Source organism: Alosa alosa, chromosome 14 (assembly GCF_017589495.1).
Source record: "Alosa alosa isolate M-15738 ecotype Scorff River chromosome 14, AALO_Geno_1.1, whole genome shotgun sequence".
Lineage (NCBI taxonomy): Eukaryota > Metazoa > Chordata > Actinopteri > Clupeiformes > Clupeidae > Alosa > Alosa alosa.
The window spans coordinates 24,727,718-24,754,871 of NC_063202.1; the positions used below are offsets into that span (position 1 = coordinate 24,727,718).

Consider the following 27,154-nt stretch of genomic DNA (forward strand, 5'->3'; position numbering starts at 1 on the left):
CATCTGAGCTCATGCAATCACGGCAGCTCTGCCCATGTAAACATGCATAGCGGTTGTGCACATAACCTCCTATCACACTGACCTGGACATTCTATTTTCCTTTGTATATGGTAATAATTCTGAGTCATAAATTTCTAACCAATGACAAGTCATGGATGGCATAACTGTTCATCTACCTAATGACATCAAAACAAAAGTAGGCTACTATTTCAAGCCAATTAACTACAATATGGAACATATTTGTACACGCCATACAAAATAACTATGCTATAGTTATGTAATCCTGTGTTCTCTTCAGTCAAGACAAAGGAACACAATGAACTCTGTGCAGAACATATAACAGCAGCCGTTATGTTAGACACAGGGGTTGAATATGTTGTTCTCACTCAGTGACAGGAAAAGCAAGCATAAACCACACACACAAGTCCGAATATGAACACTTATGCAACATGCATCTCTCATATTTAACTAAATCAAATGGAAGAGATGCCCCTGTTACTGGGTTTTTCAGCACAGATTTACTGTCTGTGGAAATTAGATGGGTTTTGGACCATATGGATATATGGAGAATGAGGGACACATTCCGTTAACAGCTATCAGTGTGGATTTGTAAAAAATATAGAATATCATCTTTGGAAATCTTTTGAGGTGGGAATGAATGAGTAATGATCAGCCAGACTGCAGGATTATTAGTCACTTTTTTTATTTAGAAAGAGTCCCAAAAATAAAACGAGTTGGCACACATTCATTTACAAAATGTCCAAATATGTTGTCCAGAAATGCAGTGGCATTGGAAACCTAATGAACAGAACCTCATGGAATCGAGACTAACTGGTGAACATGATCGCAGAGAAACATCAGCACTGTGTGTGCGTGTGTGCGCCCATGTTTTTGTGTTTGTAGAGAAAGCAAATCCTGTGATACAAAAGAAGTTCCTGCTGCTTTTTGAACAGGGGACATGTACCAAGGCTTGGTGGCATGTGGAACAAGGGCTAAAAACAATCTAAATTCTGTATGGGGACTTAAAAATATACATTCTCACAATATCTAAATGCTGTGAGAGTGGATTAATTTGTAATATATGTATATGTATGTTTATATATATGTATATATATTTAGCTACTGTATATTAGACATGTCATTACAATTGTAAACTGATTAAATTGCAATTACAAGCATACAGCTTAATGACACTGTCAACGGAAATAATAAAATGAAAATAAAGATTATTAAATTAAGTTTTTGAAAGGGCACAGCAAGTGTCCAAAACTGGAGCATGGAGGATATTGAGATGTAGATGAGAAAATCCATTAGAAGTTTGTCATTATTGTCTCACAAACTCAACATCTCACCGATAACAGATTATTCTGACGGTAATAGATAACAGTTTCATTGCAAAGGAAATTATAAGATGTGACATGCAGCAAACATGACCTTGCACTGCGATCAGATTTAAAACATAACAGAAAGCCTGTCAGTAAAAACCACTGCACTAGCCATCAAACTGTACATTTAATTACAAAACTTAAAGAATGCGCCCACTACATTCATTTTGATGACAGCGACTGGCTATACTTGGGACTATAGTCATGTCTACTTTTGGCACGCCAGATTATTTGGCAATTTTGTTGATGTGTATACTCCTACGTCACAGCAAAACATATGCAGTAATGTCATATTTATTTTTTTGCATTCATAATGTGTAAACTGCTTTTAAAATGTCTGAAAGTGAAACTGCTACCCTGACCCTTGGCAAAGAAAACACAAACAGCAAAAATGTCTTAAAGCAAACACACACAAGGAAAACAAAGAACTGTGTCACCAAAAAAAGGGGGGGAAACAGCATACAAAAAATAAGACATGTGATTTTAAATGTCAAGCACTGCTAAGTAGATTTGTTTTTCATATTTCCACTGAATGTTAAAATAGAAGACACAGAGAAAAAAAACATAAATTACATGACCTAAGTGTTTCACCCCAATAAGTAACATATTTGGCTTTAAAAATATTATACTAGTAGCTAGGCCGTTTTTTATTTTTATGTATTTTTTGTATTTTTTATTAAGTATTAATATTTTTTTTTACATGTTTTCAAAAATATATATATATATATATATATATATATATATATATTAAACACACATTTTTAACTGGTATGTAAGCATTATTTAAAAGCCATCTGTTTGTGAAAATACATAAAAACATTTTTAGTTTTTTTATTATAATTTTATTAAAAAAAAGAAGAAAACATTTTCACATCCTGATGCAGATGAAGTCACATGTGCTTGAGTTAAAATGGATTCATAATCTTGTTGTAGTAGCTACGGAAACAGATGTGTCGTAACAATGAGACCCCAATCATTCCAATCTCCTAGTTTCAAGTGCAGGTCTTTCCAGAGCAGCTGTGGACGTCAGTCAAACTGCATCTCCAGATCACAAAAAGATTAATAAATGAAATAAAATCAACATTTTTAAAAGATAAGGGATCGGAATGATGTCGTTGGTGCACAAAGACAAGGCATTCCTTTGTATCCATAGAATCCAATACCAATAAGAGAAGGGGGCCTTTCTTTGACAAAGGACAGAGAAAAAAATATCTCTGTGATATCAACTGAAAGCCATTCAACCAAGGTAAATAGGAAAAAGAGAGAGAGAAAGAACAGAACAAGACAATACGAGATAATAGAGAGTGAGGGAATCAGAGATGAAATACACAGAAAACAAAGAGAGAAAGAGAGATAAGGGATATGAAATAAAGGCAGTCAAAAGAAAAGAGAGAGAGAAAGAGAGAGAGAGAGAGGAGGTGGTATGTGAAATAAACAGTGGCAGAATAACAGGAGAGACTGCTGTGGAGCGTAAGGCACTGGCTGTGTAGTGTTCCGTTAGGAGAGATCGGTGAGGCTGACGTTCATGGCCATGCCCCCAGGGCCACCATAGGACACCGCATGCACTGCTTTGGGAAACTCAGGAGTCATCACTCGCCCATTCTCCCCCGTGCTGCCCGTGATGGACAACCGCGCTTTACTCCGCATCGCGTCCGTGAAGGTCATCTATACCACACACAAACACACACACACACACACACACACACACACACACACACACATACACACATTCACACGTGTGTATACATACAGACACACACACACGCACACAAAACATAGCCACAGGTTAGCATCATCACCTCTCTCCCCTTGTCAGTTTAAATTTTAGAATGACTGCACAGAACAGAATACACATGATGATGCAGGTGTACAATGAGAACAAAGCAAAGCAACAAGGAAAAACAACAATGACAAAACACACAAACAAACTATCCATCTAAAGTCCAGCAAGCAGGAACTACAGTAGATCAGAAGACTAGGCAGACACATTATGAGAGGAAACAGTCAAACAAGAGGATGAGAGAGAGGTGTAAACAGAAGGTGTCCATTTAGGGAGAAATCAATGTCTAACACAGGTTAGCTTAGCTCTAAGCTAAGGGGGTGGGGGAGGGGGGGCTTAACGTTATAACACTGTTACAAACAGTACGAGAGACTGGCCTGAGGTCATCACTTCATACACTGACCGGGGAATGAATAGGGGGCATGGAGACGTGTAGGGGGTTGACTCAATGACGACCGTTTTTCCTACCCCCTTAAATTTTAACACTTTCGATCCCATACACGTTGTACCCTTCCTTATAAGTGGCAAAATTCTGTGAATTCTGCGAGGAAGAGGGGTTAATATTCTGTGTATTCTTTGCCACCTTCATGCGCTTGGCTTCGGCGCGCGACTTGTAACAGAACTCGATCAAGGCCACCAGCATGGCCAGGCCCAGACCGCCCACCAGGATGTAGAATACGCCAGCCACGTTGCTCAGGCTGAGTGCACTGGTCTTCTCCTGCGGAACGCACACGAGACAACCGTCAGGGCCTCCACGGCAGGGGTCACGACCCCAGGGGTCAAACAGGCATGCAAAACAACATTGCATCATCACATTAGCAAAATACTCTGACAGTGCTTACAGTTACATAGATCTGAATTCAACAATTATATTTAAAAAAATAGCATTTAGCTACAGCATATGTATAGCATGACTAGTGAATTCCTAACAGTGTGTGGCTGCTTGTGTTGTATGGGTTCAAACTAGTAAAGCAATCGGGAGTTAGTAGCAGACGGCATAATCCGTAGAGTTAACTTAAAGCTACTGGGCTGCTAGCTGATGCAACAGGAACAAGCTGCAGTGTCTGTCTGTTATGCGTGTCTGGATTGACTCTGGCTAGCGGCGTTGAGCTAAAAGCTAAAAGCTAGCCGTGCTGGGGCTGCAGCCTGTCTAGATGGACCCCTGGGGATGGCGTACTCCTAGATGGCCATGTATAGGGATGACCAAGACAGTGGGGCTCAGGGGGATGGGGTGCGGGTCGGAGGGCAGCATTAAGACACAGCGACAGGAAGTGGTGGAGACAGAGAGAGGCACGGTCACACACACACACATGGCTCAGTCGCACAGGGCCTGGGGCGCACATCCGTCTCTTCTGTGAGAGTTACAGAAACCTCATCAGAACGCCATGTGCTGGGCACACGCTATTTATTCCCCCCGACACCAGGAGTGAATAAATTAGCATTTCATGAGTCTGGCATGCCCTACCTCTGTTCTGGAGATGTGAATTAGGGACTAAGGTGTGCTTTTTAATCACCAGATGGAACTACAAATCTAGCCTGCTCTGTTTTTAACCTTTGCTTTTTTCTGTGAACTAGACCTCAAAATAAACTCTTCACTTCTCCCTAATGCATACATGCCATTATGAATCACTTCTGCCCATTTGTTATCTGGACTATGGTGTAGCCCCACGAGGAGGATCTAGTTGTTTAAACAATGGCTCTCCTAGTTTACTGTTTTGTATGTGTGGCACTAGCTTTCTCTGCACTCATTCCTTGGGACATAATTTAGTTCATCTGTTGTAGAATTAGATTGTGTTGGCTCCATTGACATACATAGACATTTTCACAAGCGTACTTTTCACTTCACATGAGCAGTCACAAACACAAATATTCACACAGTAACTGAAACATATACATATACAGACATACACACAGACTACTTCTAAAACAGATACACAAATACTACCACCACACATGACAACACAACTACAAACACACACATACACACTTACAAATACGCACATTGAGAAACAAACTGACACTAAAACATCTTGGACACCCTTATAGATGGTCTAGGCTTAACCAGGCGCAAGGGAACACCAGAGCTATAGTTTGTCTGTGGTCTGTCTCACTGTAACCTAGAGAGTGCCTCATGTGTCTGTGGTCTGTCTCATTGTAACCTAGAGCATGTCTCATGTCTTTCTTGTGACTGGCTCCCGTGAGTGGTCTTTTGGAGCTGAAAAGAGGGCATGTTACACAGTATGTGTGAGAGGTTAGGGAGTGCACATGTCAGAGCTGGCTCAACATGCATTACGTGGCTGCAGTCTCCATAAGTGCAGTCGCCAGCGTTAGTCATATAGTCTGCAGGCATTAGTTCAACATCTTGCCAGTGCTTCTCATGCTTTAACTGTACAAACAGTGTATAGGCTTAGTAGTGCATGTAGCATTAAGAGACTGTGTGTTTGTCATTACAAAGCACATGGCTCATTCTCACTTTAGACAAGTGTGTTTGATCACAAAGACTCAGCAGAGACTGACCTTACTTCCCGAGTCCTTGGCTCCACATTCACCCTTATCGTACCACCATTTGTTTTTCAGCTTGTCTAAGACGCCTTGCTCACTGAGTTTCAATACTGCAAGGTTTACTGGGATTCTTCACGTGGGGAATAACATAAATAACATTATCAATGTTATTTTATGTTATTATTATTAACAATACACTGATTCAACTTCCTCTTAGATTCTTTTTTCCTGCTCTTTTTTTGTTGTTGTTCTTTTCTGTTCGTTTCACCATGGCGATCAAGACGTTGATGCGCCATTTGGCCTAAGCAAAAGGGACTTTAGCAGAGCCAAATGTGCATTAACGTATCGCCCGTAGTAAGCAGCAGAAACAGCAATACGGCGTGCATACAAGCAAACGCCAGCCAATCAGAAGGGGTTTTGCTATGAGTGGTCCCACAGCAAGCTGTGTGTAGGCCTGACTGCCTTAACTCTTATACCTCTGTTATGACGTGGCAGCCATTTTCAAAATGGCTGCCGTCAGTTTGTTGTCGCTGTCGGGGTTCAGGTTAATGGTGATTTGTTTGGGCTCTCCGTGTGAGTCTGCTGCTTACTGTTGGAGTTGCAGTGAATTACCCATCATGCTCTCTGGGGCTGACCTTGGAATCACCTCCCCCGCTGCCGCACTCTCCTTTGTCGTACCACCATTTGTTTTTCAATTTGTCCAAGAGGCCTTGTTCATTCAGTTTTAGAACTGCGAGGTTAACCGCATTTCTTGAAACGATAAAACATACTTGTAAGACAGGGTGAGCCATTTCTCAATTGTTTTCCTTTCTGTCATTATTTTTGTCCATGTGTTTAACTATTTCACTTAGAGTGTTGAAATGACTTTGATCAATAATAATAGCTGAAAAAGAGCTCCCCAGTGCTGAGGTTACTCCACACAAATGTCTCTCTGTAGCGCAGATAGTAAAAGTAATATCCCTAGCCTGTGTCTGTGGGATACATTAGAAAGACAAACACTGACAGACCTTAGCTTCATCAGAGAGAAGAGGCAAAGAGAGTAAAAGCTATGGGTGGGGAGCTCTAAGACTAAAGTGGTGCACTCTTTGTCTTCTACCTGCCCGCGAGTCTAAAAGAGAAACAGCAGAAGAGCGTCTGCAGCTAGTGGACAGATCATAAAAGAGAGAGAAAGAGAGAGAGAGATGCATGCAACAGTACACCCACCCACCCCTGCTAACGGCTGTGCTCAGGTAAACATCACTAAAGACTACAGGGAGTGTTTGCCAATTAGGTAGGGTAACTGTTCCAATTAAATAGGCTAGAGGTTCCAGCCAATTAGAGAGGATGGAGACTGTTTAAGAGTTGCCCGGGAACTATAAGCATCTACGGAGACAAGTCAGCACATTTATACCAAGAGCATAAGAACACCTCAGCATATGATAGAGTAATGGAAACCCCAGCCATGCCACCTCTTAGATAGACTAAATTTGGTGTTTTAATGGCCGAATTCAACTTCAAAAGCAAATATCAGGTTTAATGTTTAAACAAACATGTGTATGGCAGGGGTTTTGAGAATAAACATTTCACAACAGTTCATTCTAATGAAGCAGGTAAACATGAGAAACAGAACATGGTTACAAAGAAGGGAGGGGAAGAGAGAGGCTAAGCACATCTTCAAACAGTCAAAGATTCAAACAGAGATATTAGGACACAACTGGACAACAACATACTCCAAATACACCACCCTTGTCCGTCTAGATCAATAGTATATGGCTTTGTTGCTAATAAGCATGACAACCATTTGTAACTGATAATCAAATGTATCAAATACCAAATTGATTGATTAATGTAAATATTTTTTCACTCTGGCGTACAACGTGCATGGTTGTATTTTCAATGAGATTTGTGTTAAATTTATATATTTATCAATTTGCAATTTATTTTGCAATAAATTGCAATCTCTTTTATTTTAATTGAAGGAGGCGGGTCATTTTGACTCCTGCATCTCCTTATACAAACCAGAGGACTTAGCAAAGCTACATCAGGGTAGGTGGGATACTATAACAACATTGGACACATTGTTATACTATTCCACCCACCTTAATGAAGATCCTTTTGGCGTGGCGATGCCGTATCCCTTGGAGTCCAGGTTGCCCCCGACCTTCATGGTGTCGCAGGGCTTGCGCTGCTCGATGTACTCGTTCATGGTGGACTCCAGCAGGTAGGCGTACTTGCCCTTGGACTTGCGCACCCGCATCACCCCCTCGGCCGTCGTTTTGACAAACACAGAGGGCTCTGCGCCGCGCATGTATGTCCACATTTTATCAAAAAGGGCAATTTTAGAACGCTGGTGGTGGAGAAGAGAAGACAGAAAGAAATTTTTCAGTTAACATTCAGCTATCAGATAATACTCATAATTAACTATTAAAGTAGAAGGCAAACTTAGTTATGGTTGACTCACACCTTTCAGCCTTGTGAGGTATGCTAGCATTAAAAAAGGCTAACCCAGCTCAGAATCTTACCCTGAAGAACTCTTTGGTTGATCCGGAGTCTAGCGTGCCATAAGCGATCTCAGTCTGTTTAGCCAGGTCCTCGGCGCTCTCGATGGGAGACACCATTCTCTCCACAGTCAGGAAGGCAGCCAGGTTAGCCGTGTAGGACGAGATTATGATTAAGGTGAAGAACCACCACACACCTCCGACAATACGTCCAGACAGAGACCTACAGAGAGACATACGAACACATCAAAGAACAAGGAACGTTACAGTGGACTGAATACAGTCTTACTTTAATAATACATTAATGCTCATGCAGTACAAAACTTAACTTGAACTCCTTAGAAACTATGTCATGTCAAAACCATTTTAAACATTTACCACATGACGAGGACATGCTAATGGATGACACGGTGAGTGTTAACAAAAAGTGTTTCAAGCCCACGTTTGATTAATCTTTTAGAGGGATCAAATAATAAGGATCTGTTTAATTTATAATTGGCGATAAAAAATTCATTAGGTTTCATATATTATTGGAGGCAGGCAACTTTGCGAACACAAATACATTTTGGATACACACCCTTCCCCTGACATGAACCGTGTCCCCTCCAAAGTGTCGCAGCAGATAGCATCTGCTATCACTTGGGCTTTGCTGTAACCGAATCCATGAAATGAACATGGGCCATGCTGCAGTTTAACTTGCTTTGCAAGGCAGAGTTGTGGGTGTTCTTTGTCAAAAACAAATCTAGAGTTCATTGCCTTCATCATGATGCTTAATGGCAGTTGCCCTGTTGTTAACACTATCACAAGGCCTGATTGTGTGACACCAAAACAAATTAAATTAACATGATGGTTATATGGAACTTTAAGAACCACAGAAGTACAGCTTCCACACAGCCATGTTCCCACAGCCCTATGTTCCCACCCTAACATTTCAAAACCTAACCCTAACCCTAATTTTGAAAATGTCCAAGAAATGTGGGAACATAGGGTTTAATTTTGAGAAAAATCTTAGAAATATGGGAACATAGGGCTGTGGGAAAATTGGGCTGTGGGAACATAGGGCTGACCCCAGCTGGGCTATGGGCTTCAACAATCCAAAAGGAAATGGACAGCAGTGTAACAGATGGATGGATCATGGTTCACAAAAATTGGTAGAGTGAGTTTGCCTGAAGAAGACTCTGGTTGCCATTTTTAAATTAGTCTGGGAGCTACATTCTGTTTTGATTCAATGGATCATGGTCCACCCACCTGGGTGAGATGTCACAGCCCTGTCTCATGAAGGCCCCCAGGGAGAACCAGAGGCTGTTGAATATCCCAAACTCGTTGGTCGACTCGCTGGTCTGGATCTGTCCGTCCTCGTACTCTTCTGTGTGCCACTCGTAGGGGCTGAATCGGCTGACCAGGAAGAGCACCACGCTCACGCCAATGTAGGCAAACACAATGCACATCCAGATCTCGTAAGCCAGCGGGTCCAGGAAGGAGAAGACCCCCGGCTTGGACTTCTGGGGCTTCTTGATCATAATGGAGATGCCCAGGCTCATGAAAGGCTTGGAGAAGTCAATAACCTCTTCTCGGACCAGGGTAATAGTGAGAGGTGCTATCGCCACATCAGCTTTCTGCCAAGGAGTTTCAAGAAGCAAATAGCTTAACAGCACAGCAACATACACCTCACTTCAATGTAAGGTTTTCCGGCAGAACACTGGCAGTTTATCACAGTGTATTCTACTATATATTGTAATGAAGTGCTCTTGCTGAAGTATTACCAAGTAGCCTCAACATCACCGCAATTAGCTAACAGCAGTTTTTCAACACATTTTTGCTAACAAGGTACATCTGTAATCTGCTGTAATTGCTGGGAGACGATAAGAGGCATTTGAGTAGGTTTCAAAACACTTCAGAGAGCTGAAAAGTATTTAGATCTGCAAGCATTCCCGCATATTAATGATTTATGCTTTTAGAACACGATAGGCAAGCAATTGTGCTGTGTACACCACCCAAAGAAACACAGATTGTTCTCCTTACCCCATAAACTAGCTCTCCAACCATTCCATTCCAGATCTTTGTCTCAGCGTCACGAGCGCCATACTTCCCATCTCCCACAATTTTGAGCTGGTACTTGAAGCCACAGTGCTTGGCGATCTCAGCAGCCAGGTCTACACAGTAGCCCTCGTACCGCTCATTGTCCACAAACATGTCTGCGTTCTTCTTTAGCATCACATATGGAGCTTCCTGAAAGAGAAAGACAGAGAGAGAGAGAAAGAGAGATAGTGGGATGAATACTGTTCCGATGCTGTGGAGGGACAGGTATGCCTTAGGACTTGTAACATCTACTGACATTGCATAACACAAACAGATTTTTGTATCATGTTGTATCAAAGTGATTGATAATGACTGACTGACTATTATTGTGTTACATGCTTCAAATGTAAAGCACTTTGAGCTGCATTCTGTGTATGAAAGGTGCTATACAAATAAAGCTTATTATTATTATTATTATTATTATTATTATTATTATTATTATTATTATCATAGGAATTTCACTCGGGTTCAAATCTCGGATAAAGAATGTGGCATCCAAGTGTGTTTGGATATGAAAATGAAATGTTTACATAGAGTTTATATAGAGTTTTTGACATTAATATAGGGTGTGGGCTTACCATTTATAAACCTGTGTTATGCATGAATTAAACATTGCATACTTGTTAAGTGTCATAAACTGTTTGTAAGTAATTTAGTTTTATCTCATGGCTAATAAATGTATAACTATCCATTTATTAATAATTTGTCAATTGTTTATTAAGCAATTACAATGTGTTTTTCCAGTGGCTTATAAACTATGTGTAAGCAATCCTGTAATGTTATTTAACAGCTAGCTAGAACTAACCATTTAGTAATACCTTGTGAATAGTTTGTTAACACACCTAATTATAAAGCATTATCCAGCTATGGGAATCTAACACTCCAACAGAAAATAACTTACAAGAATTGTTGTTACTATCACAGTCTTGTTTTCCAAACCCATGGTGTCATTGGGAAACAGATCTGATTTTGTGACCGCCATTTTGTCAACCTCATTCCAGTATCCAATCTGCATGGAGACAAAAAGACATTCAGTTGAAGTGAACGTGTTGTTTAGTCATATGAACCAGATTTATATCATGACAATGGATCCTGAAAAGACAGTATGAGGCTTTGAACCTTCAAAGTGGATGAGGCAGCCACTTCAAATCACAAAGCACGCACTCACACGCGCACACACACACACACACAAACACACACACACACACACACACACACACACACACACACACACACACACACACACACACGTACACATGCCCACATGGGCACATACACTCCAATTGTAACATCTTCAAATAGGGATGCTTTCTGCTTAACCATCTCATTATTTCACCTGTCAAATGCACATCCTAATCTTACAGTCCACGCATGCTGGAGGATGCTGTTTTACCTTGACTGGCCCATTATTCTTAAGCTCCATGATATTCACTGTGTGTGTGTGTGTGTGTGTGTTACAGTCCACGCATGCTGGAGGATGCTGTTCTACCTTGACTGGTCCATTATTCTTCAGCTCCATGATATTCACTGTGTGTGTGTATGTGTGTGTGTGTGTGTGTGTGTGCATGCTGGAGGATGCTGTTCTACCTTGACTGGTCCATTATTCTTCAGCTCCATGATATTCACTGAGTAGTTCACTCTCTTCCCGTGTTGGTCAAACTGGATATTTCCTGTGAGTCCCTCAACTTTCACCTAAGACAACCACGGCATCGACAGCACAGCAAAAACAAAAACAAAAAAACAACATTTCCACACATGAACAGTCAGATTTATGATTTATGCTTTTGGCATGGCAAGACAGGGAAAGTGAAAAACAACAGTATTAGGGATTTGTGATTTGTGACAGCCTGCCTGTATTGGAGGGGGTGCTAACATGAACCTCTAATATACAATGAAATACATGTTAAAAAAAAACAGCTTCCTAGTATTTTCAGTCAACTGAATCACGGTTCTAATAACCACACATACTGTATATTAAATTGAATTTGGTCTTGTCTAAACAGTTTTTTGGGTGAGGTAAAACCCTGTCAGTACTACTGTAAGGTGTCATATCTGGAACCTGTTATTGTCCCTCAGTGGCACAAGTAATCTCTGTCACAGTAAGGTTTCCGCCTTTTGTATGGCAGTGCCCGTCACCTGTTTAAGAGCGCGCTCAATCTCAACGCCCTGTTGCCAGGGCACAGCTGGGTTGGCCAGGCAGTCTCCAGTGTTGGCGCGGCGGGAGATGTCGATGCGCTGTTTTTGCAGGTAGCGGAAGGCCTCCGTCATCACGTGCACCGCATCATATGTCAGCGCAGAGGTGTACTATCCATTTAGAACCGTGGGGATGGAACACACAATCATTAACACACATTATGCCAACACATACACACACACACACACACACACACACACACACACACACACACACACACACACACACACACGCACATGACCTTGAGTCTGAGAAAGGCGCTATATAAATAAAACTGGGGGTCCTTTGACTTGTACGAGATCGTTTCTTGTCAGACGAGTTTAGGGGGTTGTGCCGTAACTTCCTGTTTTTCGGACAACTTACTACTTGTAAGATGAGCACATTGGACAAATGTATCGCACCATAACAACTCTTCTATCTACCCCTTAATCATCCAACAGTTATGAAACCGTTTTGGATGGATGTCCTCTCATGGTAAATGCAGTGCACTGGCACACACACTTCCATCTGCCTCAAGCACTCGTGGCTATTTATATTGGGTAATAACCATCTATCTTACTGCATGACAAACATTTTATTGTTCTCTTGCGTAACAATGCTATGGTAATCAGACAAAAGACAATGAGGTTTGCTGAGTTTTCCCTGGATTTCCCTTGCAAGAAGGCAAGCAAAGGAAAAACAAAAAAACATTAAATGGCAAACATTGACTAACAAAACAACTTCAGTTTCCTTTTGTATGAGTTGAACACTGTTAAACCAAGTCAAACACTTAAAGACACCCTAGCCTTGATTGGACAGTCTGGTCCTGAAACATATATAAGCCTAGCCCTGATTGGACAGTCTGGTCCTGAAACATATATAAGACTAGCCCTGATTGGACAGCATATCCCTGATTAGACAGTCTGGCCCTGGAACAATTTCGGGAGCTGTTAACGACTGGTGGTTGGAGTGACTCAGTCACTGACCCCTACTTAAAGCCATGAAAACCTTTATTTATTTATTTTTATTTATTTGGCCATCACTTTTATCCAAAGTGACTTGCAGATTTCAATTAATAGCAGGGCCAGATTATCTGGAGCAACTCGAGGTTGCTCTGCTCAAAGGCACACCGGTGGCAGCTGGGTATCAAACACAACTTTTCAGGCTACTGCATGCAAACCCAACTCCTTATCCACTACCATCGGTCAGAACTGGGCCGAATGCAGTGCAATGGGCCCAGCTTACCCGGATTTTACTGTCTGCTCCTGGATACTCTTTCTCCTCCAGTGTGTCCCACATCTGATCAAACTTGGATACCATGGGGTCATCAAAGTCAACAATCTGGAACCCAGAGACATTCGCTCCTCCATACTGGATCTTTGATAAGTCTCCATCCATGAAGCCCTGAGTGTGAAAGCAGACACACACACAGACACACACACAGAATGGCAGAGAGAAAATAAATATAGATGTCAACTCCTCCTGCCTGTGATGACATGTTCTGTACAGAAGGGCCGCGTGACTCACCAAGTTTGCAATGATGTAATGATATCCCTTCACATGTCGACCGATGGTGATGACCTGGAGGGGACGACAGGGATTTAATAAGAACCAAACAGGAAGTCCACCGTCAAGCACATCCTGTCTGGACATCTATTATACATCTAAGGACATAAGCATTATATAATAGGAACATTTCAAAGTATTTAGTTCATAAGATCAGTTATGGGACTTATCTCTAATAAATCTAATCTTTCAGTGTTGTTGACAGCAGCATGTATGAAAATATTGTGTCTATTACATAATACTAATGAGTGTATCAAAGCTTTGAATCTTTTACAGAACTGTATTACATGGTAATTTTATACAGTACAGGATAATACACATTACAATGACAAGGTATTACACATGTGATTACACAGTCCAAAGTACTTATTTTTGGAGAACGGATAACTTCAGAAACTATGTAATACATAATAATGGTGATACAGATACACTGATAAGCTATCACAGCTTCACTGGCACGACAGCAATTCTTTTTCATGGTACACATCGGCAATGTCAGAGAGCACATTTGGCAGATCAAACACAATTGAGTGATGAAATACCGTATATGATTGTGAATCTTAATTGTGGATGTTTCTAGAGAGTGCCTGTGTAATGTGTGACGTAGGAGGATGCTGTGAAGATAAAGAGGTAAACGCATTGATTCCCGGCGCTGTTTGAAAGAGTCCTGCAAGCTTTAAATACAAATCAATTAACCATCCCTTGGGGCCTCGGCAGTGCAGATAAATAAGCCGGTTTCGGAGGAAGTGCTGTGGCCTTTACCTCCAGTGATGCTGTGCAATCTCAACTAATGATTTCATATAAAGTGCAGCCTGGAGCTCATCACAAAGCGCCCCGATTACTCCGTTTTTCGCTTCCCTTGATTTCTTAAACAACATCACAATATGGAGTGGAGGACAGGAAAAACAAGAAAAAACTAAACTAAACTAAAAATCAAAGCCCCCAATCCAAAAACATTTCTCTGTCTTTACATAACAACTGGAGCGGAAAGTCCTTCAAAACATATCTGCTGTCTAACCTAATAACAATTTCCCCTGATGAAAGGAACTGATGAAAACAAATATTTATTCATATCTATGGTTCAGCAAAAATAAATTTGAGTTATTTTACAAATGGCTGAGCTGACTTTACCGACAGCATGATGTTCAACATTTGCAGTTCCAACCACACAACGGAGAGAAAGCACAGGACCAGACATAACATTTTATGAGCTATTATTTAACAAATGCAGGTAGAAACATGTGCCTGTGTTTCAAAGTTTCAGATAAATCCATCATCTAATAGTCAGGCTACACCTACATAACTAAGCCGCTCTATTCGTGGAAAGTGTGCGGCGTGATGGCAGCGCGTACATTCGAAGAAATTAGACCAATCTTTTACACTTTTTATACTCTACGAACAGTTGCGGACCTGGACATTTTCTCTGTCATAGGATGTGGGCAAACCCAGAGGCTGCAAGCCACAGGGGCTACTGTAGCACAGGGGCTAGTGTAGTGCAGGGGCTAATGTAGCACAGGTAGCACAGGGGCTAGTGTAGCACAGGGGCTAATGAAGCACAGGGGCTAGTGTAGCACAGTGACTAGCGCAGGGGCTAGTGTAGCACAGGGGCTAATGTAGCGCAGGGGCTAGTGAAGCACAGGGGCTGTCAGCATCTGCATCACAGCATCTGTTAGCATAAGACAGGGTCGGACTGGGAGCAAAATTCGGCCCTGGCAATTTTCTCCTGGACCGGCCCACCACTGGACCGATGCCCCCCCCCACAAAAAAAAATCCCCCCCCATAAATAACAAACACACAGTATTATGCTGTAGCAACACTTCATAAACTGACATTTAGATTTGGACCTATAGCCTAATCACAATAACACTGGGGTCCGGGGGTGTCTCCGGGATTTTGAGAGGGACAGGATTCAGGGATAGGCTACTAAAGACAGGCTTATCTTCTGTCTGTCTCACGTCATGTTACCCCATGCATTAAACCACATGTCACTGCTTGACTAAATGAAAAATATAGGCTACTGAACATGGATATCGTCATATTTGACAGAAATTACGTTTTGTGCCAACATGTTGTAGAAACAAACACAGCCTTTATTTGGTGCAAATCTTCTCCTTTACTTTGGTTATAGCCCGCGATTCACATTAACTGTAGGCTATCACCACAAGTGTATAGCCTACTAAACGTTTTTGCCCTAGTTTGTGTGCCGTCATCACATTTTGCAATACCTTCGTTACTAACCTAACAGTTGAACTTGATAGCCTACTTTTTACCTGCATCGACTTGCGATTGATTGCATCTAATGTAACACTCGGTGGAGAGACCACTTTCCAAGTTTCACTTTCACTGGAAATACTTTGAAGTTCCTTTTGAGTAGGATCAGCTCCAAAAATGAATCGGTTTTCTTTAACTCATTGAGTGCACGCGTTGAGTGCCAAAAACTTAATATTACGTTTTTAGCTTTTTTTTTTTAATTACGATACTAGACACTCTAACACACCTTATATGTGATTTTGGGAACTCTGTGATTAATGGAAATGAAATATATGACGATCGAAAACTCATGAATACGCACAATCTGGACATTTTATCTGGAAATTTTATCATAACTCGGTTGCCGCTTTGGGTCGAATCAGTGACGCATGCACGTCAGGTCAAAACCAGGCCATTTTCGTGGGTCTATCACTAGGTGGCAGTCTCGCCAGATCTTGCTGATCACTTCCCGGAAAGTTTACACAAGTAAGTAACAGGCAACACTTCATATTTCATGAAAGACGTTATAGCTCCATTTCTAGAAAACAGCGATTTTGATGAAAACTAGCCACTGTTTAGCTTGGGATTTCTCAGGAACAGAGGCGTGTAGAAATACACGGTTTGCACCCACCGAGAGCTTAACCTGTGCTACACTTTTCCACCAAGTTGTGCGAAAATTGTAGGCTACCCGTAGGTTTTTTTTTATGTTGACAGAACCGCAATACAGTAGCCTACACGGTGCAATAAATGAGCTCTTGGTAGCGCGTGCAACTAACGTCTATAAAAACAATATATTTATGGAATAAAACTAGACCTCTGATTGCTGTTTACGGTTAAACTGCAATAATGTGAACACCAGCCAGCGGAGGGCACTTATACAGCCTAGGCTCCCATGCACTCGAACTAGCGGCTGCTTGGACAAATCCACTTGAGGGGTGGGGCAGATGGGCGCGATCGTAACACACACTGAACCTGTCATGAAGAGGCCAAAATGATTGACCTGTCACCCCCCAAGCCAAATGGATGCAACTGCATTTATAGGCTAGGCCTAGGCCTACATGACGGGCCGCAAATAGGCTAAATAACTTTAAAAAAAAAAAAAATCCCCACATGTGGACCGGCCCACCGGTCATTTGCCCGGTTGTACAGATTACCAGTCCGAGCCTGGTGTAAGATGTTGCATAGATGAGGGTCATTTCTTGCACAGCTCTGTACCTGCAGATGCATGCTATAACAGCAGGTACTCAAACAGAGAGGAGGCAGAGGACAGCCCCTTTACCGTACCTGTTCCATGATGTCCTTGACCTTGTCCTGCTCACAGTCCAAGATGACCCTCTTCTCCTGCTTGGTCTCCAGGTCCTGGAAGAGTGAGCGGTAGGCCTCATCTTTGCGCTCGTCCTTCATGTTTCCCACATTGATGGCCGTCACGTGCCACTTCCGCTCCGCCGCTGTGTCCAGCACCACCTGGAGTGTGGTCAGACCTGGCCCAAACAAACACACAAGAAGGAGATAAATACTTTGTTTTGCCTTCATGGATAGGACAGTAAAGAGGCTGACAAGAAGCAAGTGAGAGAGAGAGAGATAGGGTGAGATCGGGAAATGACCCGAGTCGGACTCGAACCAGCATCTGGTCTGGGCGCTGTAGTGCCATAGCACTCCTGAGAGAAATATTTGATGTCCTACTTTTGAGGTTCTAGACAATGAATGAATCAATGAATGAATTAATGGACGAATGCTACTTTTACCTGAAGAATAACGTTTGCAGTACTTCAGTGAAAAACTAAGTGATCCTACAAACACCAAATCTGTAAATCTGACACTTATGTCACTATGATTCTCCTGCAATAATGTGACAGCGACAAATGTGCTCACACTAGGAGGATGTCTTCAGCTCTGGTGATGAGAGTTTCTGCCTATTTAATCCCAAACTGACATTACACTTACTGCAGTGAGAAGATGTGGGTGCACAAGTTGATTCTGAGTTTTCTTTTGAAAAAAAAGCAAACCTTTCCTTTTCAGTTATGTAATATAGCGGAGATTAGTAACACACTTTCTTTATCAGATATGGAGAAGCAAGCCCAAACATGTGACTTTAAATATCTGTGAGCTGAAATATCTTTCTCTGTCCCTGAAGAGGAGCTTGTGATAACTGTGTACTTTTTGACCTTTCAAGATCAAAGTGGGAAAATGAAATAGTCAGGTTGGCCGGGGAGCAAACGTTTCAACCTCAGCTTCTGATGCCGATAAGGGCTGGAATGTTTTTACTTCCCCGATAACAGCTAGAAGCAGTGCAGTTGTGGGCCAAAACCAGTCCTGGGTCCGACCTGGATCAAACCCAGGCCGGAACCGCCTCTGAGTCTGCTGAATAGTCTCTCGACCTTGCTGTGCTGTGAGTCTAGCTGTTGAAGTGGCGAGGACGGTACAAGAGCAGTTTAAGAGCAGCGTAGATAATGGATCTGTCCACAGCATAAATTCTAGCCCTGTGCTCTGCTTTGGAGCTAAAACTGGAGAACAGATATGCCTAACATATTTATGCTCTGTCATAGTCAAAACGCTGATCAGGACACTACATATCATGTGAATTGTCTTTGTTCTTTTGTCATCATGATTGGAGAGGGCGAGAAGTTGCTCAGATAATTGATTCAGCTGTGAGAGCAGGGTGGTGTCTGGATATAGTCTCACTCTCTCTCTCTCTCTCTATGAAAGGAAGTGTGTGGGGGCGAAAGAGGTCCTGGCTGTGACAGTATGTGGGTGGTATGAATGTGAGATGTTTCATACAGCACATACACACACACAGAGACACACACTACACTCACATTCTACACAGTCAGGTTTATTTGCTGTGGAAAGTGTTTCTGTTTGTGTGTGTGTGTGTGTGTGTCTGTATGGTGTGTATTAGACAAAGAGAGGTAGAGAGAAAGAAATAGACAGAGAGAGAGAGAGATGTCCTTGATGATGAAGGTTTGTGCTAGTTCCATAATAATTTTTAGGACACTTGTACATTGTGTATCTGAATTAGCATATATAAGAGAGAGGGGGATGAGTGTGTGACAGAGAGAGAGAGAGAGAGAGAGAGAGAACGAGAGAGAGAATGACATAAAATATCATAGCTCATTAAATATGCTGACGTTTAGAATCCTAGAGTTTGTCGTGTATGAAGATTTTTATTTAGAAAAATATGTCCCCCAATGACCCAAAGCTCTGTGTGTTTTCCTGAGGGTTTCATAGACCACACACATAGTAAAGTGTCAAGATCTCATACTCATGCATGTATAGAGGACCATCATTCAGATAAAAAAAAACAAACAATGAAACTGAAACTCCAAAGGCCAGACCTCAGGACCTGTGTGCTTATTTACCAGGAAGGCTGTTAGAGATCTCGTTAGAGGGGCCAGATCAAATGACTCAGAGTGAGTACTGTGTTCACGCTAAATTAGGTCATCAAGCCCTTCCTGTGCATATCGCAGACCTCTGTAACAGATCCTGCACACAGTATGGGAATCACTCACTGCTCACAACACTGCTTAAAACAGGTCAGCTCAGAAGCGCACTGACTCAAGAGCCCTTTACGGACACATCTCTTCCAGATTCACACTGACTCGGTCACAAGAGCTCTTTACATGTGACATGATCATGTTTATTTGCTTTAATATAATGGGTTCTCTCCCTATTGTAGAAATAACTATTCTTTTCTACAGAATACAAGCTATGAATGTACAAATATCTATTCTGTTGTATCATGTTTTTTCTATTCTATTCTATAACCGATGGTTCCCATGGTGATATCACTCTGCCTCTTGGACCGTCCCCATGTTGCTCATTATTGGATGGCTCATAGAGGAGGAGGAGAGCTTTTATCGTTGTTTTATTTTTTCCTCTCCATTTTGCCAGAGGGGTTGTGTTACACTAACATCTCTAACATCCCCCCTGATTCCACTAGTCATGGAGCATACATTTCCCAGATCGCATCAGCCTCAGCAGCAAATCTGGCCCTGATGCGGCCGTAATCCGATGCTCATCTGGCGTAGATCCAATGGGGAATCGGACATGTCTGTGCATTATACATGCACAGTAATATTTCCCATGGTGATTTTCATGTTAAGATGTGTGAGGGAGCACAGGGCCCTTAGGCATATAAATAGATGCTCAAATGAGGTATTCTTACATGGGCAGGGCAGTAATGTGACAGGGCTTATATTGAATAGGTTCACCATATTCTTGCCAACGTTGAGTATTATTATTATATTATCTGCATTCCAGGGTAGCATTTCCTCAGGGTCTGAATTGCATGTCTGGAATGTATATGAGAATCACGCAATAGACCCTACATGAACTCATCCTTGTGAATGCAACTACAGCATATGCATAAGGAACCAATCAGATGAAGCAAAGAAAAACAAATCAGATACTGCAGTATCTTCAACATGGACATGTGCTGATCAGCCTTCCATCACCGAACCCTTAACCCTTCCTTCCCACAGCAGTGGTCCAGCCAATCATGTAGACATTGTTTCGATGTGTTGTATTGAGTACACACGAGACCTGTTCTAGATTTCAGCCATGTTCGTTTATTGTACTAAACCCCGCCCCGTAGCTCCAACATTACATTTATGCTTCCGGATGGCAATAGGTGAATCATTTATCATATCATGACATCTCCTTTTTTATTTATTTTTTTTTACATTCTGCAAAAGAACTTCAGTCACACTGTATATAGTCTACCATTACATACCAAATATGTATCAACACAACAGCATTTCTTTTTTTACCAGGCGTTCATTTAACATAACACTGTCCTTTGAACTGACATTGTTTAAACTTAAGGAAAAATCATAGAACTACTCCTCAATAAGCCTCCTTGGTTTTGAGTTTACTCGTCCACTTGCAGTTTTCTCAGGTAGACTGGAGAGCTCTGTGGGACTGACATCTCTTTTCTGTGCTTGAGTATCCATTTCATCGTTTTTTATCTGTGTTGTCACACGCATTTTGTTGAGTCACATTTTGGTTGTCGGCGTCTTTCCTTGGTGTGTCACTTTGTTCTTTTGATTTCATTAGAAACTTTCTGTTCCTTCTGTACACCTGTCCCTCAGGTATCTGAACGACATAAGATCTTGGCTGCTCAGAAAGTCCAGTAACTGCAGCTGGATTCCATGTGCCATCTTGCCATATTCTTACATTGTCGCCAACCTGAAGTTTCTGAAGAGGTCTGGATCTTTGGTCGAAATATTTCTTCTGCTTCCTTTGTCTGCTTTCTAACAACTGCTGTACTGGGGTAGTTACCATGCGAGGCTTCAACAACTCTGATGTGATCGGAAGTCTTGTTCTTTCTTCGACCCATCAGCAGTTGGGCTGGAGATGCTCCAATATCCTCCATGGGTGTGCTTCTCAGTTTCAGCAGAGACAGATCTTTCCCATCAGCCTTAGCCTTCTTAAGCATATGTTTAACAGTCTGCACTCCTCTTTCCGCCATTCCATTTGACTGTGCGTGATGGGGACTTGAGGTTTTGTGCATGAATTCCCACTCTTTCGCAAAAGCTTGAAATTCACGTGAACTAAACTGTGGCCCATTGTCTGAAATTACTGTTTCAGGAATTCCATGTCTGGCGATTTGTGACTTCAGATGGGCAATGACTGTTGTGCTTCTTGTATCTGATCTCAGCCACTCTACTTCAACGAACTTGATAATCCACTAAGAGTAGATACTCCTGTTGATCAAAGGTAAACAAGTCAACACCTATTTTCTGCCAGGGTCTTTCAGGAACACTGTGTGGATGTAATGGCTCTTTGGTTTGGCATTTTTGATGTGTGCTGCACACATCACAGTTGTTCACCATCTCTGTTATGCTTTGTGACATTCACGGCCAAAAAAGCACTTCTCTCGCTCTCCGTCTGCAGCTTTCTATGCCGTGGTGACTTTCATGAATTCGCTTTAGCATTTCTGCTCTCATTGTTGCTGGAACTATGAGCCATTCTCCTTTGAACAAAACTCCATCCACAACTGAGATTTCCTCTCTAAAGTTCCAATATCCTTGTATTTCTTTTGCTGCTTGGCTCTTCATTTCAGGCCATCCATTTAGTACTGTCTCTGTAAGTTTTGTCAGACTCACATCCTTTTTTGTTCCCTTTTTGAATTCATCTAGTTTCTCATTTGACACAGGTAAGTTTGACATTACCATATGCACCTGAGCTTCAATTTCTTTATCAGGTGAGCCGGTCTCAGGTAAGTACGCTCTGGATAATGCTCTGGATAATCAGCTATATACATCTCCTTTCCTAGCTTGTACTGTACGTTCACTTGATATTTTTGTAATCTCATTAATAGTCTCTGTATTCTAGCTGGAGCACTGCTCAATGGCTTTTTCATTATTGCTTCGAGTGGCTTGTGGTCGGATTGTACATCGACCTCTCTTCCATAAACGTACTGATGAAAATGCTCTGCTCCTAACACAATCGCCAACATCTCCTTCTCTATTTGCACGTAATGTTGTTCTGTTTCAGTCAACGCACGCGAGGCATAAGCCCCTGGCTTGTCTTCTTGAAGTAGAACAGCACCCAGTCCACTTTTAGATGCATCAACAGAAAGTGTTACTGGTAGCCTGACATCATAATATCTGAGCAAGGGGGCCTCAGTGAGCATTGTTTTCAATTTGTTGAATGCGCGCTGATGTTCTTCCTCCCACTGCCAGGCAACATCATCTCTGGTAAGAACACGCAATGGTTCAGTATGTTGTGACATGTTTGGAATAAACTTTGCAAGGTAAGTAATCATGCCTAGAAATCTCTCCACATCCTTTTTGCATTCTGGAGTGGGCATTTTTCTGACAGCCTCTATTTTGGTCTGATCTGGTTTTAAACCATCCTTTGAGAAGATGTGACCGAGATATTTGATTTTCTCTAAGCCCATCTTGCATTTATCCTTATTCAGCTTGAAGTTCTTGACCCTTGCTCTCTCTAACACTTGCCGCAGTCTGTAATCATGTTGCGCTTTTGTTTTTCCCTAAATCAAAAGATCATCAATGTATGTCTCAACACCTTCAATTCCTTCAAAAAGTTGCCTCGCCATCCTATGAAAGACTTCGGGAGCGGAGTTGACCCCAAATGGGAGTCGGAGGAATCTGAAGTGGCCAAAAAGAGTGTTGAATGTACAAAGGCGAGAGCTGGCCTCATCTAATTTGAGTTGCCAAATACCTGAACTTCCATCCAACACTGTGAAGTATTTGGCTTTTGAGAGTCTGCTAGTTATTTCCTCTACCGTTGGTAGCTGGTAGTGTACACTCATTACCGCTGTGTTGAGATCTCGTGGGTCTAAACATATTCTAAATTTCCCATTAGACTTTTCCACAATCACAATGGGGTTGACCCACTGAGTGGGCTTCTCAATTCTTGCTATTACTTTCATTTTTTCCATTCTTTTCAGTTCTGTTTTCAGGTTTTCTCTCAGGGTCACTGGAATTTTCCTAGGGGGATGAACTTTCGGAACCACATTTTCATCTATTCGGATTGTGTGCTCACCCTCCAGGCAACCTATGCCCTCAAACACATCAGCATACTCCATGAAGATATCCATCTTATCACTTTTGCTCAATTCCATCACTCTCTGTATGAGCCCCATTTGTTCACATGCATTAATTCCTAATATTGGTTTAGCATCTGATTTCACAACAATGAATTCCAGTACATGTGTTTTCTTTTTGTATTTCACTGTCCAGTTACACTTTCCTTTCACAGATATTTTGTCTCCTGTGTAAGTTGACAGTTTCACATTTGTGGGTCTTAGAATGTTTTGTTTTCTCATTCTTTGCAGCAGACTGTAAGGGATTACATTGGCTTGAACACCTGTATAGTTTGAATTTCACATGTTTGTGCTCCAATTTCAAGTCAACTGTCCATTCATCTGCTCCTGTCTGCGTTTGCACTACACCAACGAACAGACTAGGTCTCTGATCTGTTACGTCATCATCAACTGCATGCACTTTCTTCGATCTACACATCTTAGAAAGTGATTCGATTTGCCACAATTCTGATTAAACTTATACCTCTCATAAGTTATGTTTTTTTTCGGGTTACAGTACTCTTCAAATTTCTCCATTATTTTCGACAGCTTATGTTTTTCACTGTGTCCTTCGAACGTGAAGGTATTATACACTTCTACCGCTTCTTCACCGGCAATATGAAGAAATAGTGAAGATTGTACCTTGGCTGGCTTGCTAGGGCTTCCCGGTGCGTCTAAATACAGCTCAAATCTTTGGCGAAATCTCCTCCAGTTTTCGGACAAGTTACCGTGCAGTAGATCAAGTCCTTGCAGGTGGCTTTAATCCTTCCATGTTCAGTACAATTATTGTCGCTTTATTTTCTTGTAGTACTTTACTTCTGACACCATGTTTCGATGTGTTGTATTGAGTACACACAAGACCTGTTCTAGGTTTCAGCCATGTTCGTTTATTGTACTTATTGTACCCCGCCCCGTAGCTCCAACATTACATTTATGCTTCCGGATGGCAATAGGTGAATCATTTATCATATCATGACAGACATGATGAGTAAAATCACACATTAGTCAATCAAATACTGTTACACTCTCATCACCATCCATTTAGAATCCATTTAGAACCTAACTCACGCATCAACTCTGCAACAAGGAAACTTTTTTACACACATGTGAAAGGATTGTGACTAGTCAGCATTAGCTGAGTAATTTAATTGTTTTCAATCTCTTTGCTGCGTTTGAAACTCTATTGTGTTTTTAACTACAGTGGCCATTAGGAGATGCAGACCAGAGGACACTAAGATGTAATTAGCAGAGAGAGCAATCCTAATGTCCTGACAACGCAAGATTTACATGCTGCCTGATACCACTTTAATTGCAGTGGAAAAAAAGTACCCTAAAGAATTGTGGGAAAATCTCTTTACTACTGACGGAACTATTATCTGCTCTCTCACAGAGGAAATTCTTACCTCATAAGATAAGTTCCAAATAGTTAATTAAAGGAAGTACTGTCTGCAGTGAAAACGTTCTGAACCACATTTGTTAAAGGAGAATTCCGGCAATTTTTCACATAGATCTCTGTTTCTCAAGGTCACACTCTGGGGGCATGTTCATGAGCTCCCATGTTCATGACCCCAGAATGTAGCACTGAAGCTGTCTGGCAGGTCTAGCTGTAGTAACTAGAGCTAGGTAGAACCAATTGTTTTGGTTTTTTGGGGGTTTGTACCGACAGTGCTCGGTGACCTCGGAAAACAAAGATCTATGTGAACAATTTCTAGAATTCTCCTTTAACTGGAATGCAGACACATGGTCCAAATGAAACATATGAATAAATCTTCTTTCACATGTAGATATCTGATCAGTGGACAAAAATCAAAAGTTCCACTTGCAACTTGATTCATGTGGAGTGTATTTCAAACAAAACAAAACAAAATAAAACAAACAGGTTGCATCTGATAGATGCAGTGATATAGTGAAATGTTCTGTAGTTCTATCATGATAATATGCTATGATAATACACCATGAATGACTTCTCAGTATTTCCCATGGTGCATTGAAATGATCTGTAGTTCTATGATGATATGTTGATATGATAACACACCATGAATGACTTCTTTTCTTTCTCTGCCCTGAGATTGCGCTCTCCTCTAATCATGACACTCAAAGTGACAAGTGATATTAAGTCATAATTCAGTAATTGAGCGTTACTAATGGCTAATGGCTTTCCCTGGCCCATTGCTGTGGTACAGATTACAGATGCAAGCAGATGGTCCTGTAGTGAGGAGAAGAGGGAGAGAGAGAGAGGAGAGAGAAAGTTCTTTGCCTTTGGTAGAAAAGTAAACAGAGCCTCCTATAGTTAGTTAGTCATAGAAAGAGGGAGAAGGAGAGAGCTAGAGGGAGACAGGTAGCCCCAGTGTACGGGTGCTAGTGAGAGAGAGAGAGAGAGAGAGAGGCAGCCCCAGTGTACGGGTGCTGGTGAAGGAGAGAGAGAGAGAGAGAGAGAGAGAGAGAGAGAGAGAGGCAGCCCCAGTGTACGGGTGCTGGTGAAAGAGAGAGAGAGAGTATAGACACTGTATGCTTTGGCAACACTTTCTTTACGAATTGTCATGCCAATGAAGCGTTTTGAATTTGAATTTGAGAGACAGAGAGAGACAGGCAGCCCCAGTGTATGGGTGAAGTTAGTCAGTCAGAGAAAAATGGAACTGCATATCCTGTGGAAGATGAGACGGAAGGGGAGACTCCTCACACACACACACACACACACACACACACACGCACATACGCACATACGCACACACACACACACACAGACACACACATACATGAACACACACCAACCACGGTAACCCCTTAATAACATCAACAAAAAAATTGGCCTATAAATATTTCATATGAATACACACACACACACGCACACACACCATGCAAAGCCAACCACTGAGATGCACATCACATACTCAGTTGCCATGGGGATGAGGTCTATGTAACCTAATTAAACAAGCGATGATGAAATATGCCCAGTGGCAGAGGGTCGGCACGGAGATGGCAATCGGAACTCTCTATTCTCCGCCGTGGCGTGGTGTGGCGTGGATCGTCTCCCTGTTCCAGCTCTCCCTCTCCTCTGGCTGAAGCCCAGGACATGGCACGCCACACCGACCACACTGGAGCCCCCACAACACAGCAGCATATGGGGGACTGCCAGCATGGAGGTTTTTAAATAAACACCGCGCTGGAGCAAGCAATAAAAACAGTCAGAAGCAATGAAGAGAGAGAGAGAGGCGGGGGAGAGAGAGATAGAGAGAGAGAGAGCAGAGAGAGGAGGGAAAGAGAGAGAGGAGAGAGTGAGACAGAGAGACAGAGGAGTGAGAGAGGTGGAGAGAGAGAAAAAAAAAACAATAAAGCCAGGCAACTCCAGAACGCAGACAACTCCTCAGGAGTAGAACATAGAAGAACAAA

General features: G+C 41.9%; 1 protein-coding gene across 7 annotated transcripts in view; it reads right to left on the minus strand.

Annotated features, from left to right (window-relative positions):
* Positions 1-686: 686 nt before the first annotated feature.
* gria2b (glutamate receptor, ionotropic, AMPA 2b) overlaps positions 687-27,154 on the minus strand; it is a 46,844-nt gene continuing 20,376 nt past the window's right edge. The window contains exons 4-16 of one of the 7 annotated variants that reach the window (XM_048262643.1): positions 17,497-17,693; positions 13,924-13,977; positions 13,642-13,800; positions 12,360-12,527; positions 11,811-11,915; positions 11,125-11,232; positions 10,167-10,373; positions 9,393-9,760; positions 8,169-8,367; positions 7,746-7,993; positions 6,303-6,417; positions 3,668-3,883; positions 687-3,050 (exon numbers count right to left, since the gene is read on the minus strand). In XM_048262643.1, the coding sequence (XP_048118600.1) occupies positions 2,883-3,050; positions 3,668-3,883; positions 6,303-6,417; positions 7,746-7,993; positions 8,169-8,367; positions 9,393-9,760; positions 10,167-10,373; positions 11,125-11,232; positions 11,811-11,915; positions 12,360-12,527; positions 13,642-13,800; positions 13,924-13,977; positions 17,497-17,693 (2,312 nt within the window). In that variant the 3' untranslated portion in view covers positions 687-2,882. Of the gene's footprint in view, positions 3,051-3,633; positions 5,798-6,302; positions 6,418-7,745; positions 7,994-8,168; positions 8,368-9,392; positions 9,761-10,166; positions 10,374-11,124; positions 11,233-11,810; positions 11,916-12,359; positions 12,528-13,641; positions 13,801-13,923; positions 13,978-17,496; positions 17,694-27,154 lie in introns of those variants that run through there. The other 6 variants (XM_048262639.1, XM_048262638.1, XM_048262641.1 and 3 more) reach the window with 6 other exon arrangements.